Source organism: Cephus cinctus, unplaced genomic scaffold (assembly GCF_000341935.2).
Source record: "Cephus cinctus unplaced genomic scaffold, Ccin1 Ccin1_scaffold0662, whole genome shotgun sequence".
NCBI lineage: Eukaryota > Metazoa > Arthropoda > Insecta > Hymenoptera > Cephidae > Cephus > Cephus cinctus.
This window is the reverse complement of record NW_014333291.1, coordinates 91,101-109,389: the sequence shown is the minus strand read 5'-3', so window position 1 is coordinate 109,389 and position 18,289 is coordinate 91,101. Positions and strand designations below refer to the sequence as shown.

General features: G+C 40.2%; 2 protein-coding genes, 1 long non-coding RNA gene and 1 other non-coding gene across 16 annotated transcripts in view; 3 read left to right on the top strand and 1 right to left on the bottom strand.

The window, feature by feature from the left end:
- Window positions 1-108: 108 nt before the first annotated feature.
- Window positions 109-1,905, top strand: LOC107269466 (sideroflexin-2). 3 transcript variants are annotated; one of them, XM_025086776.1, is made up of 6 exons: window positions 109-730; window positions 785-955; window positions 1,021-1,222; window positions 1,290-1,588; window positions 1,653-1,700; window positions 1,761-1,905. In XM_025086776.1, the coding sequence occupies exons 1-6, from the start codon at window positions 444-446 to the stop codon at window positions 1,870-1,872; spliced, it is 1,119 nt and encodes a 372-aa protein (XP_024942544.1). In that variant the 5' UTR covers window positions 109-443; the 3' UTR covers window positions 1,873-1,905. The 3 variants fall into 3 exon arrangements, with proteins under 3 accessions (XP_024942544.1, XP_024942546.1, XP_024942545.1); XM_025086778.1 differs by having other exon boundaries at window positions 1,290-1,592; XM_025086777.1 differs by having other exon boundaries at window positions 1,290-1,592; window positions 1,653-1,905.
- A 127-nt stretch (window positions 1,906-2,032) lies between these two features.
- The window catches only part of LOC107269509 (PHD finger protein rhinoceros), a 30,107-nt gene continuing 13,850 nt past the window's right edge, over window positions 2,033-18,289 (bottom strand). For 5 of the 10 annotated variants that reach the window (XM_015743415.2, XM_015743414.2, XM_025086760.1 and 2 more), the window contains 10 exons: window positions 10,866-11,080; window positions 7,204-9,532; window positions 6,926-7,129; window positions 4,717-4,901; window positions 4,398-4,646; window positions 4,157-4,318; window positions 3,484-3,769; window positions 3,177-3,414; window positions 2,940-3,090; window positions 2,033-2,846 (listed from right to left, as the gene is read on the bottom strand). In XM_015743415.2, the coding sequence (XP_015598901.1) occupies window positions 2,586-2,846; window positions 2,940-3,090; window positions 3,177-3,414; window positions 3,484-3,769; window positions 4,157-4,318; window positions 4,398-4,646; window positions 4,717-4,901; window positions 6,926-7,129; window positions 7,204-9,532; window positions 10,866-11,027 (4,227 nt within the window). In that variant the 5' untranslated portion in view covers window positions 11,028-11,080 and the 3' untranslated portion in view covers window positions 2,033-2,585. Of the gene's footprint in view, window positions 2,847-2,939; window positions 3,091-3,172; window positions 3,415-3,483; window positions 3,770-4,156; window positions 4,319-4,397; window positions 4,647-4,716; window positions 4,902-6,925; window positions 7,130-7,203; window positions 9,533-10,865; window positions 11,109-13,166; window positions 13,209-18,289 lie in introns of those variants that run through there. The other 5 variants (XM_025086758.1, XM_025086762.1, XM_015743418.2 and 2 more) reach the window with 4 other exon arrangements.
- Window positions 4,795-6,281, top strand: LOC112494602. 2 transcript variants are annotated; one of them, XR_003060198.1, is made up of 4 exons: window positions 4,795-4,934; window positions 5,021-5,056; window positions 5,310-5,497; window positions 5,629-6,280. It is a non-coding gene; the product is annotated as an uncharacterized LOC112494602 (long non-coding RNA). The 2 variants fall into 2 exon arrangements; XR_003060197.1 differs by having other exon boundaries at window positions 5,021-5,497; window positions 5,629-6,281.
- On the top strand, window positions 12,389-12,459 carry Trnag-gcc. Its single transcript has one exon. It is a non-coding gene; the product is annotated as a tRNA-Gly (tRNA).

The following is an 18,289-nucleotide window of genomic DNA, read 5'->3' as shown; positions in this document are numbered from 1 at the left end:
TTTTATGTTAAATGTGACAGGGGGAGGCTTTTATCCATTTTCACCTCTTTTTCTACTCATAAAATCTCTTCTTTCCCTCCCTTTAGTAAAAGGGAACATTAAGCGACGAGAGAGAATTTCGGAGTCGGTGGAGAGGTGCACAAAATGACTACGCATCGAGCAGGATACCGTTTCGTTTATTACAGTTAAATAAACGGAGGATTTTGCGATACAAATCCCGTCGCGTACAGTGTGCTCCTTATAAATGAAAAATAACGACTAAATCGCTCATGAGTCCTCAGATCGGTGCGCGCGCAGTGGGCCTTTAATTAAAAAAAAAACAATCGGCATCGAAATATCAATTAAATGACAGTTCAGTAAAAGCAATCTGTCAAATATCAATTACAATATCACATCTGCAAGATGTCGTAGATCTAAAATTGATCAGGAATCAATCAAATGCAATGGATGGCGTTCGTTTTCTTATACAATTAGTATCCCACGATAAGAGTCCACCGGATGAATCGAACAAGAAGAAAAAATCAGATTCAGGAAAAAATGATAAATCTCAAGATTCAGGAAAGAAGGAATCGCCAAAGTCAACAGAGAGAATTAACGTGGACAAACCTTTGTGGAGTCAGGATAATTATTTAGGAAGATGGAGACACTTCGCATTCATCACAGACTTTAGGACGATCTTCGTGTCCGAGGAGAAGCTCAAGGCTGCCAAGAAACTCTGCGAGGATTACAAGTAAGCCAGATGCAGCAGCCTTTGAAGCATCTCGCAGGTTTCTTGTTATTTCAGAGCAAAGAAGGAAGCTAAAGATACAACCAGGGATGAGATCATTTACGCTAAGAAATTGCGTGACAGTTCCTTTCATCCGGACAATGGTGAACTCATGAACGTTCTGGGAAGAATGTCTTCTCAGTTTCCTGCTAATGTATTCATCACAACAGGAATGCTCGCTTTTTACAAGTAACTTGAAACAGTGAGATTGTAAATATTTTTGAAAAATAATTTCTCCATTAAATTTTGTCAAGGAGCGCAGCTGCTGTGATCGGTTGGCAATTTCTTAATCAAAGTTTTAACGCCCTGGTCAATTATACGAATAGAAATGCACAGATAGACCAAGAAGATGATGTGCGTGTTATTAAAGAGGCCTTTATATTTGCAGCTGTATCAAGTTGTGCAACTGCACTAATATCTCGCAGGATTTTATCTCGTAGAGGACCTGTTGTTTCCGTTAGTATTAAAAACTGTGTAATGCAGCTATTCAACGTTATTATTCTTATTTATTATAATTTTCTAGAGGTGGGCGCCATTCCTGGCTGTGGTTGTCGGTAACATGGTAAACCTACCAATTATGCGGCAACGAGAGATAATTAGAGGAATACCAATTAGTCCAAAGGATCAGGAGAGCATGGCAATTATGAACTCAAAGATTGCTTCGATCAAAGCCATTTCCGAATGCGTTATATGTAGAATTGTTATGGCTGCACCAGGAATGATTCTGATACCGGTTATAATGAATCGCATTAAGCCATATTGTTTCTATCAACTACGTCCCTGGATCAGGTTTCCTGTTGAAATCTCACTCTGTGGCGCATTGCAAGTATCGGCCCCCCTATTATTTCTCTTATAAATATTAACACTGTTTATCTGTTTTCTATAGCTTACTCCTTATGATTCCATCGGCTTTGGCAATCTATCCGCAAAGGAAGTATGTTTTTTGTGTATTTTAAAATTTTACGGATCTCTAAATTGCAGTGCGTTCTTGCAGTTCTATGAAAACAAGCTTCTTGAAGATTAATGCGAACGAGTACGAGGAATTTCAGAAAAATTATAAAGGAAAATCTGAACTTGACAGAGTCTGCTATAATAAAGGACTCTAAAGACGTAATCATTGTAACGTTTTTTTAATGTGTTTTTATTTTGGTAAAAAAACAATTAAATGATATACGTTTCCATTTAATGATGCTCCTTATAATGCATTCGGTAACGTACGTCGTCGTAGTACAGTCTGATGGTTTTTTTTAAAATATAAATGCAGGATTCAGAAAGTTTTATATATCTTTAGACAATATTCACAGTGCCATTTGTTCATCAGATCAGTGCTTAGTATGTTTTGATTATAAATATAAAATACGTGAGTATGATTATGTACAAAATATGCATGCCGGGTTTTAAAAGTACAAAAGTTTGACTAAAGTATTTAAATATATTTATATCTGTACTATCTATAATATTAGTAGTTGAGCGGTTAATAACGAAACTGATCGATATACCATGTATACACTCATAACAAAAATTATTCTCTCCATTAAGAGTCAACATAATAATTAGTAATTCTATGAGATATTCACGACCCTACTCATTGAGGGTCAAATAATTTAGGGAGGTCATCAGCACACTACGTGAGATACATAGTGAGGACAAACTTACATTCTCTTCAGTGTAAATTGAGCATTGATACAAGTTTACGTATTATTTTCATACATTATCACGTATAAAACAAAAAGAATCAGGAATACCCATCCTGTTCTTATTTGGTCAAATATTCCATAAGGTATTATTACATAATATAGAATATCAAAATTATTAAAACTTAACTGGCACGTGCCAGTGTATTACGCTGTCTATCTAAAAGTATGGATGCTTCGCACATCATTTTTGCACTGGTTCGTACCAGGAATAATAAATGATATTCATCGGTTACTGTCAATGGAGCTCTAGCTCTGACCAAAGCATGAAGAACCGTAGCTCTTTCAAGATCCAGCCATCTTTGAAGGACAACTTCTCTTTCACGTGGACCTCCCAGTGTTGTGTCTGCTGGTCCCCACAGAGAGAATTCCAATACAGATTTTACCTGTTTTAAAGGAAACAAACATTAATCTCATTCTCTTCTAATTAATCAATTCAATGATGACTGTTGATAATGTGAGCTAATAACTGTTTATACCTGGGACAGGGTTACTGCCTTTTCACGTATCAACAACTCTTGAATTAATGGCAATTTACTTGTCAGGAACAGTTCCTGTAGTGCTACCAGTGCGCACTGACATAACGAGACTCTTTCCTCCTCACGCTCATCGCTCACATCCATGTTCAACCTATGATCAAAAGTGCCGCTTGGTCATTGGACCTTCATGTGGGAAGATCTGAATTTTCTCATGTATCAGACAAAAGTTTTTCTTACCCTTGAAGCAGATAGAGTCTATAGCAGGCATCTTTATCTTCTCTACAGAGAACAACGTTACTTAAATTCTTGGGTGATTCTTCTATACCACGTGCTTGCAAACTCTTTAGGGCATTGACGAATTGTAAGAGAATGAAAGATGACTCTCTGATTACGTTATCATCCTTGGAGTCTTTTGAGATGGCAGCGAATGATTGGATGGTATTCACTTGTAGGCGGGGTAAGACGGAAATGGTAGCTAATTAAAAAATTATTGGTTAATATCAATTCTTGATCTATGATTAATAGGGTGCTGTCAAAGTGTTACCTTCTAAATTTGTTATTCCCGACAGTGTGGTCTTCTCCAAGATATCCTCAGGTACAGAATCCATGAACTCGACGATGGGAACGAGGTAGAACTCTTTTCTGGATACGTGAAGAGCTAGGTCGAAGGCAATGCAAAGAGTGACGCTGTGCTCGTTCCAGGTCGCAGAGTAAAAGATCCTCCTGCCGATTGGAACCGGGGAACTTGTGTCCAAATGAAAGTCTGTAAACCTAGGACTTGCGGCTTTAAGTCCTCGCAATCCAACAGCAACAGGGGATACTTGATTTAGCTGTAAATATCAGAGTAATTATGTAATACAGACTATCTTCTTTTTATTTATATAGAAAAAAAAAAAGAATTTTATCTCTTTCAATTGACTATAATAATTATGGGGATACTCAGTAATCTTTATATTATAATAATATCTTAAAGTTAATACCTCCAACGTACAGTGAGTTTACCAAGCAAATCTGAGTGGAACATTGAAACGTTTATATCAAGTAACTATAATCATAGTCCTACAAAATGGTGCATTCATATAATCAAAGCATAACAACAGTGCTCGTAAAATATACTACGTTGGGATATAATAATAAACGATCACAGAGTCTCCTCACTTATCTATAAATATACAATGTTGTTTGATAAAGTCGTGCGAAACACCATAAAACCGTACTTGCTCCAATAGTTGTGCTAATGCCTCATGATTCGCTACGATAACAGCGCCATAATTGTCTTCCAGACTTCGATGAACAATACCCCTCCCTCTACGTTGTCGAAGTCTACTGACTCTAGACTCGTCGTCCTTGTTTTTCCAATCCTGATCGTCTTCAGGACCCTATATAAAAAAAAAATCAATTGCGTCATCGACATCCTGCAATCTTCCTGTTAACGTCGCCCAATAAAAAAAAGCTCACCTCGTCACCAGTATAAAAACTGTAAGGAGCATAAAGTTCACTTTCAGTTTCACTGCCACAGTATGGCAACGAAGTCGATCTGATAAACGGTTGATGATGATACTTGAACTCGACATTAGGATCCAGAGCACTGCTGTCAGATTTCCTCTTGCAATTTTCACGATTCCCATTACCATGTCGAAGTTCAATATTCAAATCGCATTCCGGCGAACTGGATAGACACTCGTATGCGTGGCTGTCGTTGGAGGTCTAAAAAGAATATTAATAATTGTTTGGTAATATTCTAGAAAAAAAATATTTTCAAACCTTAATCTCTTACCGGTGAATCAGACATAGGTGGCGCTGCCGATCCGACCGTTTCGTAATCCTGACTTTGCGGCTGTGACGCAGCCGTGCGCTTCTTCAAGGGAGGCAGTGACATCGCCTGGTCCCTCATACTTGCTGTTCTTTGAGGTTTCGATGGTGCCAGGGCACTCCGTACCTCACCTGTAACATCCTCACCTGCTGCAGGCACGTCCGCCATCATCAAGCGCCAGTGTTAGTACCACAAGACACAAGGCATTTCGCAGGCTAGCTACCGTACACGTCTAAACTAATGCTAGTTACTTTCTTTACTTATTTAGTGCATTGCAAGGAAAAGCTTATGGATCATCTTCACAGTGAGTAATCGCATCATTCGGATTAAACGATTTATCCAATTAATTATACATTGGACTAAGCTATGGAATGCTTTTCTAATATGACGAATTAATACGAATGACAATTTTCGCTACATGCGTACTACGTTAATCAACATTTAAATTCATCTCCATTCACTTTTCGTTGCACGGTACTGAGTGAACGTTAATAATGCCATTAACATACAGAGGTATTGAACAAATTTTTTTAACCGTATGACAATTTTTTTTTCAGCAGACTGTACTACAGACTCCGAATACTGCGGGACAAAAATTGACCGTTGTGCGATTGTCGCGCGTAACGACATTAACCGGAAGTCACTGTGAAATCACTTGAAATTGTGAGAGTGATTATAATAGAGGATTCTTTATTTTGACAGAAACGACAGGTCTACAATATATAGTCAGGAGTGAATAGGTTTGGTAATTGAAGTGAATTGGGTCTTTTAAAACAATATGAAATACGATGAAATTTTTTTTTTTGATTTAATTCCATCCTGACTCGTTACCTTACTCAATGTATATTCTAATTTGATTCTTGGTATGCAATTTAGGATTGTCTTTGCTGCTTCTTTAATCGTCGCCATGGAGACATCGAAGTGTACGGGATATTTGAAGAACGGGATATAGCAGACACCCTGAAATTAGCAGGCATTGCTATCCAAATACTAATCCAGGATAATGCGATGCTAAATATGCATTCAATGCATGCGGCGTTAGTTGCATCCAACGTCAGTTAGGACATTCCTAAATAAATAACCCGAGCACGACAATGTAAAAAAAAATGAAAGATGGTACCAGGGAAAAGTATACAATACAATTTTTTGTACGGTCGTCAGTCAAGTTTAAGTGCAAAGGTGCAACGAACAAACCATGAATTCTTTGTGACGTTAAACTGGGATCCCGAAGACAAGCACGATGTCACAAGATCAGGGTAACAAGACTCTCTTGAATTTCAGGCAAAAAAGGCGTTTATTTCAAACATAGAAAAACTAGATTACAGGCTTTTCCTTTTCAATATATACAAAGTGAGTCGCAAATATATTTGTTTCTAATGTCTAATATCGCATAACAATATACATCCACATAACCTTTTTCAGATCTACCGTCGATCAAGACGGATCGCAAAGGCATTGGCGTCGGATGTATTCGTAATTCCGAACAATTATTTATTACTTTAAAAAGGAAGATAGCAAGAAAAAAATTACGAACACAGACAAAGATTACGAATTGCTATTTATCTTCGTCGATCGTTAATTCTAGTACGACATTAATCATCGAAATGAAAACAGACCATCGTATCTCCTATTTCTACAGCAGTCAAGTACAGTGTAGGTATATATCACAGGATGTCATATCCTCGTCATCGTCAGGAAAAGATTAATAATGCGTAATACAAAGAACAGGCAAATGAATCAACGTCAGCAAATAATCATTTAACATACGCAATGTATATTCGCTAAAGGTGCACTTGATCAGAGCGTAATTCGAAACTGCAACGTTCGCGTCATCGTTCGTGGAATTTTGTTAATTTTTATTATTAATTTTTATTATCTCCAGTCTCCTTGCGCTTCCGACCGAGTCATTTATTTTCTTCTTGAATAATATATGGCTATGTACAACGACCGAGTTGACTTCGTAATGTCTAAGTACGTAAAAAAAGTATGCAAGTACCGTCTATATTCGTATGAACGTAACTGATTAGTGACAAAATCATATATTGTATTACACGTTCAAATTCGTGAAGTCTTCCTGGCTTGCAAGCTAAAGCAGGCGCGAGTATCGTGTGAGTATGGCTGTTACACACGTGAATGGCCATTCATTAGTTACACTGTATGGGCCTGAACTTACCCAGATTCGCATATATCGAGTCGGATGCTGAGGATGGGGTGGATGTAGGTTGCCAGGTTTTAGGGGATGGTTTTTCACCCCTAGGTGGTAATTTCGAATCCGTTCTAGGCGGTGGTGGCCTTGCTGGTTTATTCGCGGGATCCAATCTGGACCAATCATCAAGTGATTGATTCCTTGGCGGTGGAGGCGGTTTACCTGGTCGAGCTGAAAAAATGATACAAATTTTACTTTACAGTTTTTGAAAAATTTGAGTCTGATAAGGAAACCTTTGGACTCACTTGCAACGTGATGAGCGTTGCTCGTTGATTGTTGATGAGACGATTGAATAGATTCTGCTTTTGAGTCTGTGACGTCACTGCCGATCCTGCCAATCCTGTCGCTACTCACTACTTCTACAGCGGCTCCGTCCAGTTCCAAAGGATGAATAATTTCGAGACGCTGTTTGGGCTGTGGTGTGGATGGTATCTCATCTATCTTAGGCGACGATCCCCCAGGTATCATGTCCGCGTCCTTTTTCGAGCCCATCCGGAGAAATTTCTTTAATGAGAATCGTGAACGTGTCTTCTTTTTCTCTTCTAGTCTGTCAGGATTCGCAAGACTATCCTGAGACAAGGATATAGTCCTCCTGGGTGCTGGCTCTGGTGTTTGGATACATGGATCAGGAGTCTCGGAGACGGCCTTCCTGAACTTAGGACTACAAGAAGAGGCTCTTTCTCTCTTTTCCTTCTCACGAACTACCGGAGAGTCAGACTTGACCGTAGCGCTAGGATTTCTGGCGAACAACGAACCAGGAAGTTCCTCCGTCGGCGTAGCCGGTGGCTTGGGTGCCATTCTCCTCTTGTTCGGCGAGCGAATAAGCTCGGCCGTGACTTCAGCGGATATTCCAGAAGAGTCGTCCTCTTCCTCGTCGTCCTCTTCCTGGTCGTTTTGAAGACTCCGAGGAATAGTCAACGCGGGAGGTCTTAACTTTGGAGCAACTTTTGTACTACCACTCGCAGAGGATGATTGTGAGCTGGTATTGTCACTCTTGGTCTTGGCGCTGTCATCAAAAATCTTCTGGGATGATCTGACCTCCGTCAAGGATACCTGGACCGCCTTCACCGTCTGAGATTGCAAATACCGAGCAGCAGAGTTCACAGAACTGGAACTCTGAAGAGAAGAAGCGACAGACTGGGTCTTGTCGCCCAAGTTATTTCGAGTGGTGAGCGAACCCTGTAAAGCCGCATTCTGAATAGACGGCGGTGGCAAGACGTAGCTAGTGGTGATGGTTTTTTTAAAAGACGGTCCTATGGAAGACGTTGGACTCTTTGGGAGGCCGGTCGGCTTCGGCGGCAGAGAAACCGGCTTCTGAGGTACAACAGGCTTTGTCTTGGCATCGCCGCCATGAAGAAAAGACGACCTTGGCTCGTTCTTTTTCTCACCCTGGGCACTTCTAGAGGGTCTGGAATCGATCGGAGGTGGACTCCTGGGTAGAGCCGGCGGTTCACCGACCTCTTCGTCCGCCTTACCATCAGGTTCACCAGCAAGTTCACGACTTTCCTCGAAACTAAATTTTCTTAGAGATTCTGGCGCCGCTTGACCCTCGACCTCACGATCATCAAGCGTTGATACCTCCTGGTGCTTCTCCTCTCCGACCACGGTGACCTTGTTCACGTCTTTCCCTTTTAACAGGATCGACTTTTCCTCGTTCTCCGCATTCCTGGTAGCTACCTTCTCACTTGGCTTACTCAAAGGAGTGAGAGTCAATTCGATTCCAGTACTAAAACTCATTGAGGTCTCCTCGACGCGTGAGAAGTCTTCCTGCTTAGTCACCTTAGCAACGATATACTCGCTCTTACTGTAAGAATTCTGCATAGAGATCTTAGGCTTCTCGCTTTCAGTCTTCTTTATAGCCGGCGTCCTAGTTATGGAAGTCGTCTTCTTCTCGTGTATCTGTCTCGAGGTATCCCCGTCGCCGGACTTCTGAAGACTCTCCGTACTTTTCCTGGAGGCCACGTCGCCACCTGTCAACGTATCACTTTTTTGTATTACAGAAATCAAATTGCTCGAGGTTATCAGCGGCATGTCGACAATCTTCTCCAAGCTTTCGTTCTGACCCTGCTTCTCGTTCCTGGACACCTTCTCTTCGGTGCTTCTGACGCTCTTCAGCGTCACTTCCGTCTTACCATCCCCAGCAACGTCTCCACATTTTTTCGACAGATTCGAATGGCTGACCTTCTTATCGCTAGGTCTTTTAGCCGTTGGCACGGTACAGTCACCTCCGAAAGGTGTCACGGACACCAAAAGTGTCTTCTTCTTGCCGTCGGCGTCCTTCTGCACTTTACCTAACATCAACGAAGCAAAGGACTTCTTCGCCTCCTGTGGCGCCACTTCGGACAAATTTGCAATTATTGTGTTAAAGTTCGTATTGGCTCTCGTCAGGTTACTCAAAGCCCGCTCCTCCTCGCTATCCGGCGTCTCGTCCTCCAAGCTCGTAGATTCGCTCAGTTCGAATTCCTCCGAATCGGAGAAGTCGTCGCCCCCGTAGCCGATTATTTCCGTGAGAGTATCCGGGAAGGCGACCTTCTTCTTCTTCGTCTGGGAAGACGTATTTCCCTTGAGAATACTCTGCAAAAGTTTCAAAAAATTCCATCACGTCCGAATGTAATCCATTTTCATCCACGTCGGTCGTACCACCCAATGTGATTCACGAGAGTTTGAGTGTAACGTACAATAAAAAATAAATAAATCTAATCACGGTAGATCAGAGCATAATTATGCGTGAATCACTTGTACACAGTGCGACAATGAACTTGCTTTATTTAACTCAACGCGTTTTACCACACCCGTAACAATGTGTGTTATTGTCACATATGCCGTACGTGACCAATGTGTACGAATCGTCACTCACGTGTAAAAAAAACCAAATGAACACTCACCGGTATCCGCGGACTTTGAACTGTAATATAATTTCGCGCCGTACCAACGGTAATGTACGAATATTCTAACCCCAAAAAGGATGGTATCTTCACGGAACTATCGTTACCGCCAAAATTCAAAACTCATCAGACAAAAAGTTCTCTAAATATATTCCCGGGGTTAACGCACCGTGTAGATAGATCGAAAAAAAAAGAATTATTCAAAAAGAAATTCTCCGAAATTTTTTTTTATGGAAAATAAACCAAGACAGTCTCGTTCCATTATATACGAAGATAAAAATACAAGGTCTAAAATACAGTCACCCCAAAAAATAAAAAAATCTTAATGAGCCTGTTTCTTCACCCGTGTGCATAACATCGTGGTTAATTTTTTTTGTCCATTTTTTTTTCTTCTATTTTTCTATTTCCAAAGTCTCGAGTTTACTTCGCTTTAAGCGTCACGTGGAAATAATAATCCGTGCGTCATTAATTTCCAATGCACAGATAAGAACACGTGCACCCGCTAATGTGGATGTAAACTATAGAAAAAATTTTATCTGACGTTGATATTATTTTCGATCAGATTCATCGGCATCGACTATACGTGATGTATGATTACGTCACTATTCCTACACCGGGACTTGTAAATAATTCCACATGAAATCCGTACTGCGAATTCATTGCGTTTTATAGGCGAGTTATGTCAATGACTATACCAACTATACTTTCATCCCAGGTTCATTAGCAAACTCGTCTCCCGATGGCAACGAGTCTAGCTTGTTAATCTTACCCTAGGAGTACCAGACTCTTCCGCCTTTACGTGAACGCGGGTAACCCAGATTCCTGGTGTACCGACGAACAGTCGGAATTCGTGGTCATCAATCATTGTGACAAACACCTCACGAAGGATACGTGCTTGCCGATATAACACGGTATAAGAATATTGATGCTTGACTTTATTTGAATTTTAACAGAATATCTAATCGAAGATCTTAAGGAAATCCTACCGAAGATCAGTACTCGTAATGATCTCTACGGCATACCTGTAATTTATGGCTGTCGACTTTCATAACGATCGTTGACTTTCCCACGTTAAACTTTGTCGCATCGCCCGGAACCAGATGTTCCTCTTTTGGTTTGAAACAGTTTGAACACAGCTCCTTCTTCCATGCGTTCTGCACGAAGTGAGTACATTGCGCCGACATTGCTGCTACCGTAGAGCATAATATGTGAGGGGTCCTCTCCTTATATCTTCATTCTGTAAATAAAGAAGTATGGTTGCTAGTCTAAAGGCAAAGCACTGTTGGTCAAATTTATTACGGCAGGTAGATGCGATTATATCAGGTGCGATTATCTTCTAGACGTCTTACTTTATAGTCAATTTATACTTTATAGTCTTTAATCCAAAAGCGTATATTACTCCAGTCACTAATAATACCATTATACTTCATACCATTAATAAGTACGAGGGATTCTTCTTATCCGTGCATGAAATACTATTGCGTCATTCGCATGTAACGATCATAGACGTGTTTAAACGCGAAGTACACTTTCCTGTCGACAGTAACCACTGTGAATGCAATTGCGACAATTGCTCCTCGCTCTAACCGCTCGACTGAATAATTGCCTCACTTCCGGTCTATCCATTATTCGCTGTTCTTTGTTTCACCTCGAATTCAGCTACCTCCTACGGTTTACGGGAAACGTCGATTTGTGTATCGAATGGTTTGCTATTAGATCGAGACGAAAATTTGAAAATAATCAAAATATAGTTGACGATGATTATTATATGTATAAATCGTTAAACACGATATTGGATCAAATTGGAGAGTAATTTTGAATAAATTGCGTGAAAAAGGCGCGCCATTTGAAATTTCGCGCGCATCGCATTAGAAACCATTTTCGATCTCGGCAGCCGGTTAACTTTGATATTATTACGATGAACGCACGGTTTGCGAATCATTAGTATTGAGAACGTACTTTAACGTCACTTATGAGATTCTTAAGGGATATTTAATAGTCTTGTTATGTCGCTGACGATTTCTTGTTTGCTGGTATTCAGCACCAGGGTAAAGAAAACGGACGTAATTTGAATTAAACTGTTTTACATAGTTTATTGATGATCGAGATCGTGACTAGGAACGTGTACTGTCTTATAACAGTATAGATATTTTAAAGTTACTATACCGTAACCTACGCTATTTTATATGCCTCGAGGTTACACACGGTCACGCTATCCTTATGATATGGGTTAATAGTGCAGTTTCGTGAGAGGTGTCTCGCTACGAGTTTGCATATCTTGCCAAGCATTGAACCGATAATCGTAAATTTGGTATAGGATATTGAATCCCTGCGTCGTGTACACGGAAAAGAAATATTGAGAAAACTGAATGCACTTACGAAAGGCTAGAATTTTCGGTTACTTTCTACATTCGATTGCTTCATCAAGAAATATCACGGACGAGTTTACTGTAATACGTAGAATAATATGACGTAATGCAATTATAGTATATAATAATGTTAAAATGTGGTTAATACTAAATACTGTTTATCCAGACAAATATAAGCATCGGTGGTTCAGTGGTAGAATGCTCGCCTGCCACGCGGGCGGCCCGGGTTCGATTCCCGGCCGATGCAATCTTTTTTTTTTTTCATCTTTTTAATCTACATCCTCAAACCTTTTAGAAAGTGACAATGGCGTTGATCTTTGTAAATGAAATCAAAGAGCCAAGTGTAATGACGATATAATAATAACCCGTAGGGGCGACCAGCCCAGCTGGTTGTCATCGTTTGGACCGTACTTTTGCCCCTAGGCTATAATAATATCAGCCGAGTAATTAAGCATTCCAGTTGGGTTATCAACCTTTTATAAGAAACGTGCTATCGAAATTCTTAGCGCGATCCTTTGTCATGTCACCGGCCGGTAATCTGTATTCCATTAGAGTATACCAATGGCGAATCAAAGTTACGCGAAACGAATGACTATTTATCAGCCATCGAGCGTCATACTGTATCAATTAAATAATAAAACGTGTTAGCACAATCCCACGTACCTTTAATCACGGCCATTCTCACTAAATCCGACAAATATCTGTCAATCGAAGAACCGATGAAAATAAAAATAAAAATGTATAACATAACAATGAAAATACCTGATAAGCCTAAACAAAAAAACTCAACAAAACAAAAAGTTCCATTATTCGTAAAAATCTATGCAATCCACCAACCCCAATCTAAGTCACGGAAAAAGGAACAAGGTCCAAAAGATCGTGGACCATACAGATAGCCACTGTATCCGACAATGGTCAACAATAAATGTGATAATCGTGATCAAGGAAACTAACCAATGTCTTTGATCAGTGGTCCATGGCGCAGTCCTTGGGCGACTGGAAAAAATAAGATACGAATAAAAGGAATGCATAATAAAAGAAGTATACAAAATGGACGTCCTATAACTATACCTATATAGAGAGATACAAATGTAACCGGTATATATGTATATATATTTTCTCTCTTTTTCACCAAGTAGTATATCTCTAGTACGCATTGATTTCTCATTCCTGAGTTGGTTCGTTCCTCAACCGTATTCGTCCAGTCAGGAAGGCAGACCTTGCCGGTAAATTCCACGGAGATGACGCGTCCGGACTGCATGAAAGCCACGCGACGATTGACACGCAACGTGAAACTGTACGACACGACACGGTAAGGTTGAAAATCAAGAGAAATGCAATTTCTCTTTATTACAATACTCGTACGATACATAAGAATACTGGTTGTATCTAGAGTACTCAGATAGTAATAAAATACAAAAATATTTTCACCAGTTAGTCAAACCCATTGCTTGGCCTATCTCTGGTAACGGAATCTGTCGTCTGCACGGGAATGCGCCTTGTCAACGTCTATTACATTGAAATCCAAATCAGCGTTGGAGAAAAAAATTAAAATACTGCTTATCCTACCGAATGTCCTGCTTTAGTATCAAGGTCATGTAACTCTGTGCCTCAACGTGTAATCGTGGCTTGGAGCATATATAAAATCGTGAAAAAGGTTCGCTTTCGCGATATTACATACGTCACTATATAGTTACATTGGTAAACACAAAATTTTTTTTTACTAAAAATTATTTTTCAAGAAAAATTTTTTTATCCAAATATATTTTTCCGAGCAATAAGAAAACTTGTCTCTCTGAACGAAGAACGGGTGTTAAGGCACGTAACCGTGACTTCGTACGAGTCTACTTAGGATATTCATTTAATTGGGGATTCGCTTATGTTAGAGTTCTTTGTTTAATCGTACCACGAATCCCAAATCCTCCCACGGCAATGCCACAGAAGCAGATACAGAGCGGCGATTGTTCTACGGTGAACTTGAACTGAGAGGTTCATTGTGTGAACTAACTCGCGGGGTCCCTATAGGCACTGCGCTGAGAAGTTCATTTCACGACTAATTCCTAACAGCTGACCCAATTGTATTTGGTGTATAGAAAAACAAGACTTCCATGGTTAACTGTACGTCGAAGATAATTGTTGGATGTAATATATACATCGGAGATTATTTTTCCTCCAAGGATCGTTGTCTCGATCCTGCGAATCCTCCCGGACGATTATCGACTGCTATAACGTCTAACGGCTTGGAAAATGATTGCGTCACAGGGAGTCAGATGGGAAAATGAAAAAAGCTCATTATTTATCCGCAAACCGAATAAGACTTGTCCGCGTCGTTAATTGGACAATTGCACCAATTGCCAATGACCCACGGGGTCACGGTTCAGTACTGTGCGAAAATTGGTCGCACTGCTGATACACGCGGTGGGAAAGTTTATTAGAATATATAATAATATACTGCCGTGAGAATGTAATGACGCCTTTCTCTAAAATTTCCAACATCTTCTAGAGAAGCCTTCGTGCGTCCCACGCACGTTTTAGACAGGCAGACATTTTGTTTTGAAAAATTGTTAAATATACAGTTAACAGTGATGATAATAATAATAATCGATTGGTTGGTATATTTAATTTAACATAATTAATTAGAAACTTTGTTTTAAAAAATTTATATATATATATATATATATATATATATATATATATGTATATATATATATACAGACAAAAGGATACTCATATCTTCGTGACAATAATTCAGACCACTTCCTGCCTCTCCCACGTACAGTCCACGTCATCGTCGATACACAAGTCTGATGATCATGCGATGATTTCGCCGATTCCATTTAGTTACATCGATCAGTCGTATAATTTTATACGATGGATTAAAATTTTCTTCGAGAAATAATCAAGCAAACCGAGTACATTTTTGTCTTAGGGAAACGTAAACTTTAACCTTCGCAGTGTTGAAACTTTATCAGCATTCGAAGTACATCCTTGTATGATGACGCAAGGTAAAGTAAAACGTGTTAACTATAGGTGAGACTAGTCTGGCAATTCTCATTGACACAAAATCACAGTCCGGAAAGCTGCAAAAGTTTCTCGATAACTAACCAAGATTCTAGAAGCATACATACATAGGTATAGAAAGCTAGAACGCACTATAGCACAATATCAAGTCTTGTTATTACAAATCGAACCCTATAGAGTTTCTGTCCGCAAGGTTCAGCCGTATCTCCACGCGATTGTTAACGTAACGTTTAAACGAAACAATGGCGCGAATTACGAAACGTCTGTTGGTCGATGAGAATCTTGGCGATCTTCGCCGTCATAGGTTTCGCCTAGATACTGGTTGACCTCGTAACGCATCGCTTTCTGTAACACCCAGAACAGCGTTAACGCCGATGCGTGGAACTAGGAGAATTTCACAGAAACCATTTTAAAGAAATTTCTCGTTTCCTTGATAAATTTTAACTTTTAAATACGTCCCGCATTCGTCACCTTAAAAATGCCCTGTCACGGCAATATATCTGTAGACATTTTCACATGTTTACCATATGATACTTTCAAAATGAACAGTATAATTACTATACATGGTCGAGGTTAGGTTTGAATTTCTTTTATAACACGTACACAGCATTTGCCTGGCGTCCGCAGTCACGGAATATTCGAACGATCCAGTGCCAAGTAAAAGCGGTAATTCAGACGGAATCCGTTAAATGTAAAGTGGATTCTAGAAGGAATAACGCATGAATAGAGAAGAAGAGGCACGTCCAGACATTGCCAAGTGTAAATAATGCCGTTAACCCGAAAGCCTACGAAACGTCTACCTCTTTCAAACATCCCACAGGTAATTCGCAAATGTAACTCGTACAATTTTATTTTGGCAAGTGTGCCGCCGAATGCAAACGCACTGTCAAACAGTTACGACCTACTTAACCGGAACCGAGAGAAGCAATAAATTTTCTCCTAGTTACTAGTTTTTCGTCTTCCTAATATAATTACCAGTCACGTGTACTTGACACGTAGCGACATAATCTGAGTAAATTCTGCTGGAGTCAAATACTTGATATATATAATGTATGCTGACCATACCCATTTGCAGTAATTAACATTTCACTTGACTATTAAATAACAAATGTATAACATACCTAGACGTTCGGTACGTATACGCGTCATTCTCATTCCCACGTATTAACATGGTCGTGCTTATCGAATTATCAGATTATACAAATAGGAAGGACGCCAAGCAAGTTTAGTCACGAAGGTGATTGTCATTGACATCCCAGTCCTCGTATCCATGCAAATTACGTGTCCAATTAATGATTCCTGCCCACTCGACTCCATATCCAATGGACCGTTATGCTTTGATCGTAAAGTGTACTCTTTCTTTCTTCTCTTAAAAATCGTACGGACCACAGTTAACGGCTTGTCAATATTCTATCATCCACCAGTGACAACCATGTGAAATTTCGTTATGCCGTGTCAATGTATACCGTGGCTTCGCGAGGGACTTACGGTTGGTAGTTGGAAGTTGGTAGGAGACTATTATGTTCCAGCGTTAGTGGTTATGTTATGCTTCTACCGGTCCTAAACGAGGTCGACCGGCTTCGACCATAACCACACCTCCTTTTACTAGACTCGACTGCGCCCGCATATTTTATGTATACTATAGTATACAGTGTATACGCGTATATATAATACAAAAAAAGAAGGTAGACTAAAGATTGAACAAAGATACACTAACAAAGGACTCTGACTCAGGAATTCCATGCCGGGCCAAATACTCGTAAACTCTCTGGCTTCGACTCTCCGGAGATGAGGTTTAACTCGGGCCGATTTCCATAGGACCGTACGAAGCACGATAAAAACCGGTCGGCACGTAGGAACGTGTGCCACTAAGGAGCTCGCATACGGTTCGCGATCGTGGAGGACAAGATTGGTACAGACTGTATAAAAAAAAAAATATATTTGAGGTTACGTGTATATACGTATCAACGAAAGAAACCGCAATCGCGCGATTTGTTGTTAAATTGTTTTGAAAATTTTTTTTAAGGTTATAGGAAACATTTTACGAGCAAACAGTAGATTCCGTGGATTAAAGCAAAAAACAATTTCTATACACGTCATCGATTTTGATTAGGATGCAACCTGTGCAGATTTTTTTTCTATCGGGCAATTGACTGCTGTCGAAACGAAAGCAGCGATTCCGAAGTGAAGCGAGATTCGCGTTTTGCGGTATAGACGGTTAGTCACAGAAACTTGGAGGTAAAACAGTTATATAATAATCGGTAACCTGTAATGACAGCCATTGTCCTTTTACTGTTTGTACGATGGATGTCTATGGTACTGTACAATATCCATAGCTCGTAATCGACTTCGAGAAATGGCCGTGTTGGTTGCCCAAGCTTCTTGTCGCTGATTCCCCTTGCCCTCTTGCTGTATTCTCTTGTTCACGTAACTACTTGGACACGCTAAACGACTTATCATTACCCGGCTTATCGTCACGAAGCGGTGAACGCGTACCGACGACTTTCTCTGCTTGTTTTACATGACGGACCCTCACCATTCGAATACTCCGTGCTGAATACTGGAACACAAAGTTTGAACTGGACGCTCGGAGTCCTCGAGACGGTCGGATTAGTCGGGCGACCCGACGTTTTACCGAGAACGTGCATCGTCGGGCGACTTGTCTGTATACTCGACGCGCGGGATATTTTGAATAAGACGTTGACGCATGGTGCTTCTAAGTTTACCCGTCATGCGCAGTAAACGGTTTACGTACGGCTTGGTTGTTGAGCTCGATAAGCTCGTTACGATTTCTCTTTAGGAAAATGAAAAGTTCATGGTTATTGACTTTTCTTTTTTCATTAGAATATATTTTCACTCTGGTGAAAAGCGCCCAGCACTTCTCTTATACCTGCGTTCACGTTCTAGACACCCTGTAATTGACGTCGCCAGCAACATCCGCTATTGAAGATATCGTTATGCTCAGTTTTAATTACAGTTTACAAATGGACGGGTGGGACGGAAAGGGGAGAGGGACGTGTTTAAAACTATCTTAAGTACTTGATGGCTCTCGCTAA

Coding starts and splice junctions, on each gene's coding strand:
- LOC107269466 (XM_025086776.1), top strand. CDS start 444: ATGGATGGCGTTCGTTTTCTTATACAATTAGTATCCCACGATAAGAGT. Junction 956..1,020: donor GGAATGCTCGCTTTTTACAA/GTAACTTGAAAC, acceptor AATTTTGTCAAG/GAGCGCAGCTGCTGTGATCG. Junction 1,701..1,760: donor GCAATCTATCCGCAAAGGAA/GTATGTTTTTTG, acceptor GCGTTCTTGCAG/TTCTATGAAAACAAGCTTCT.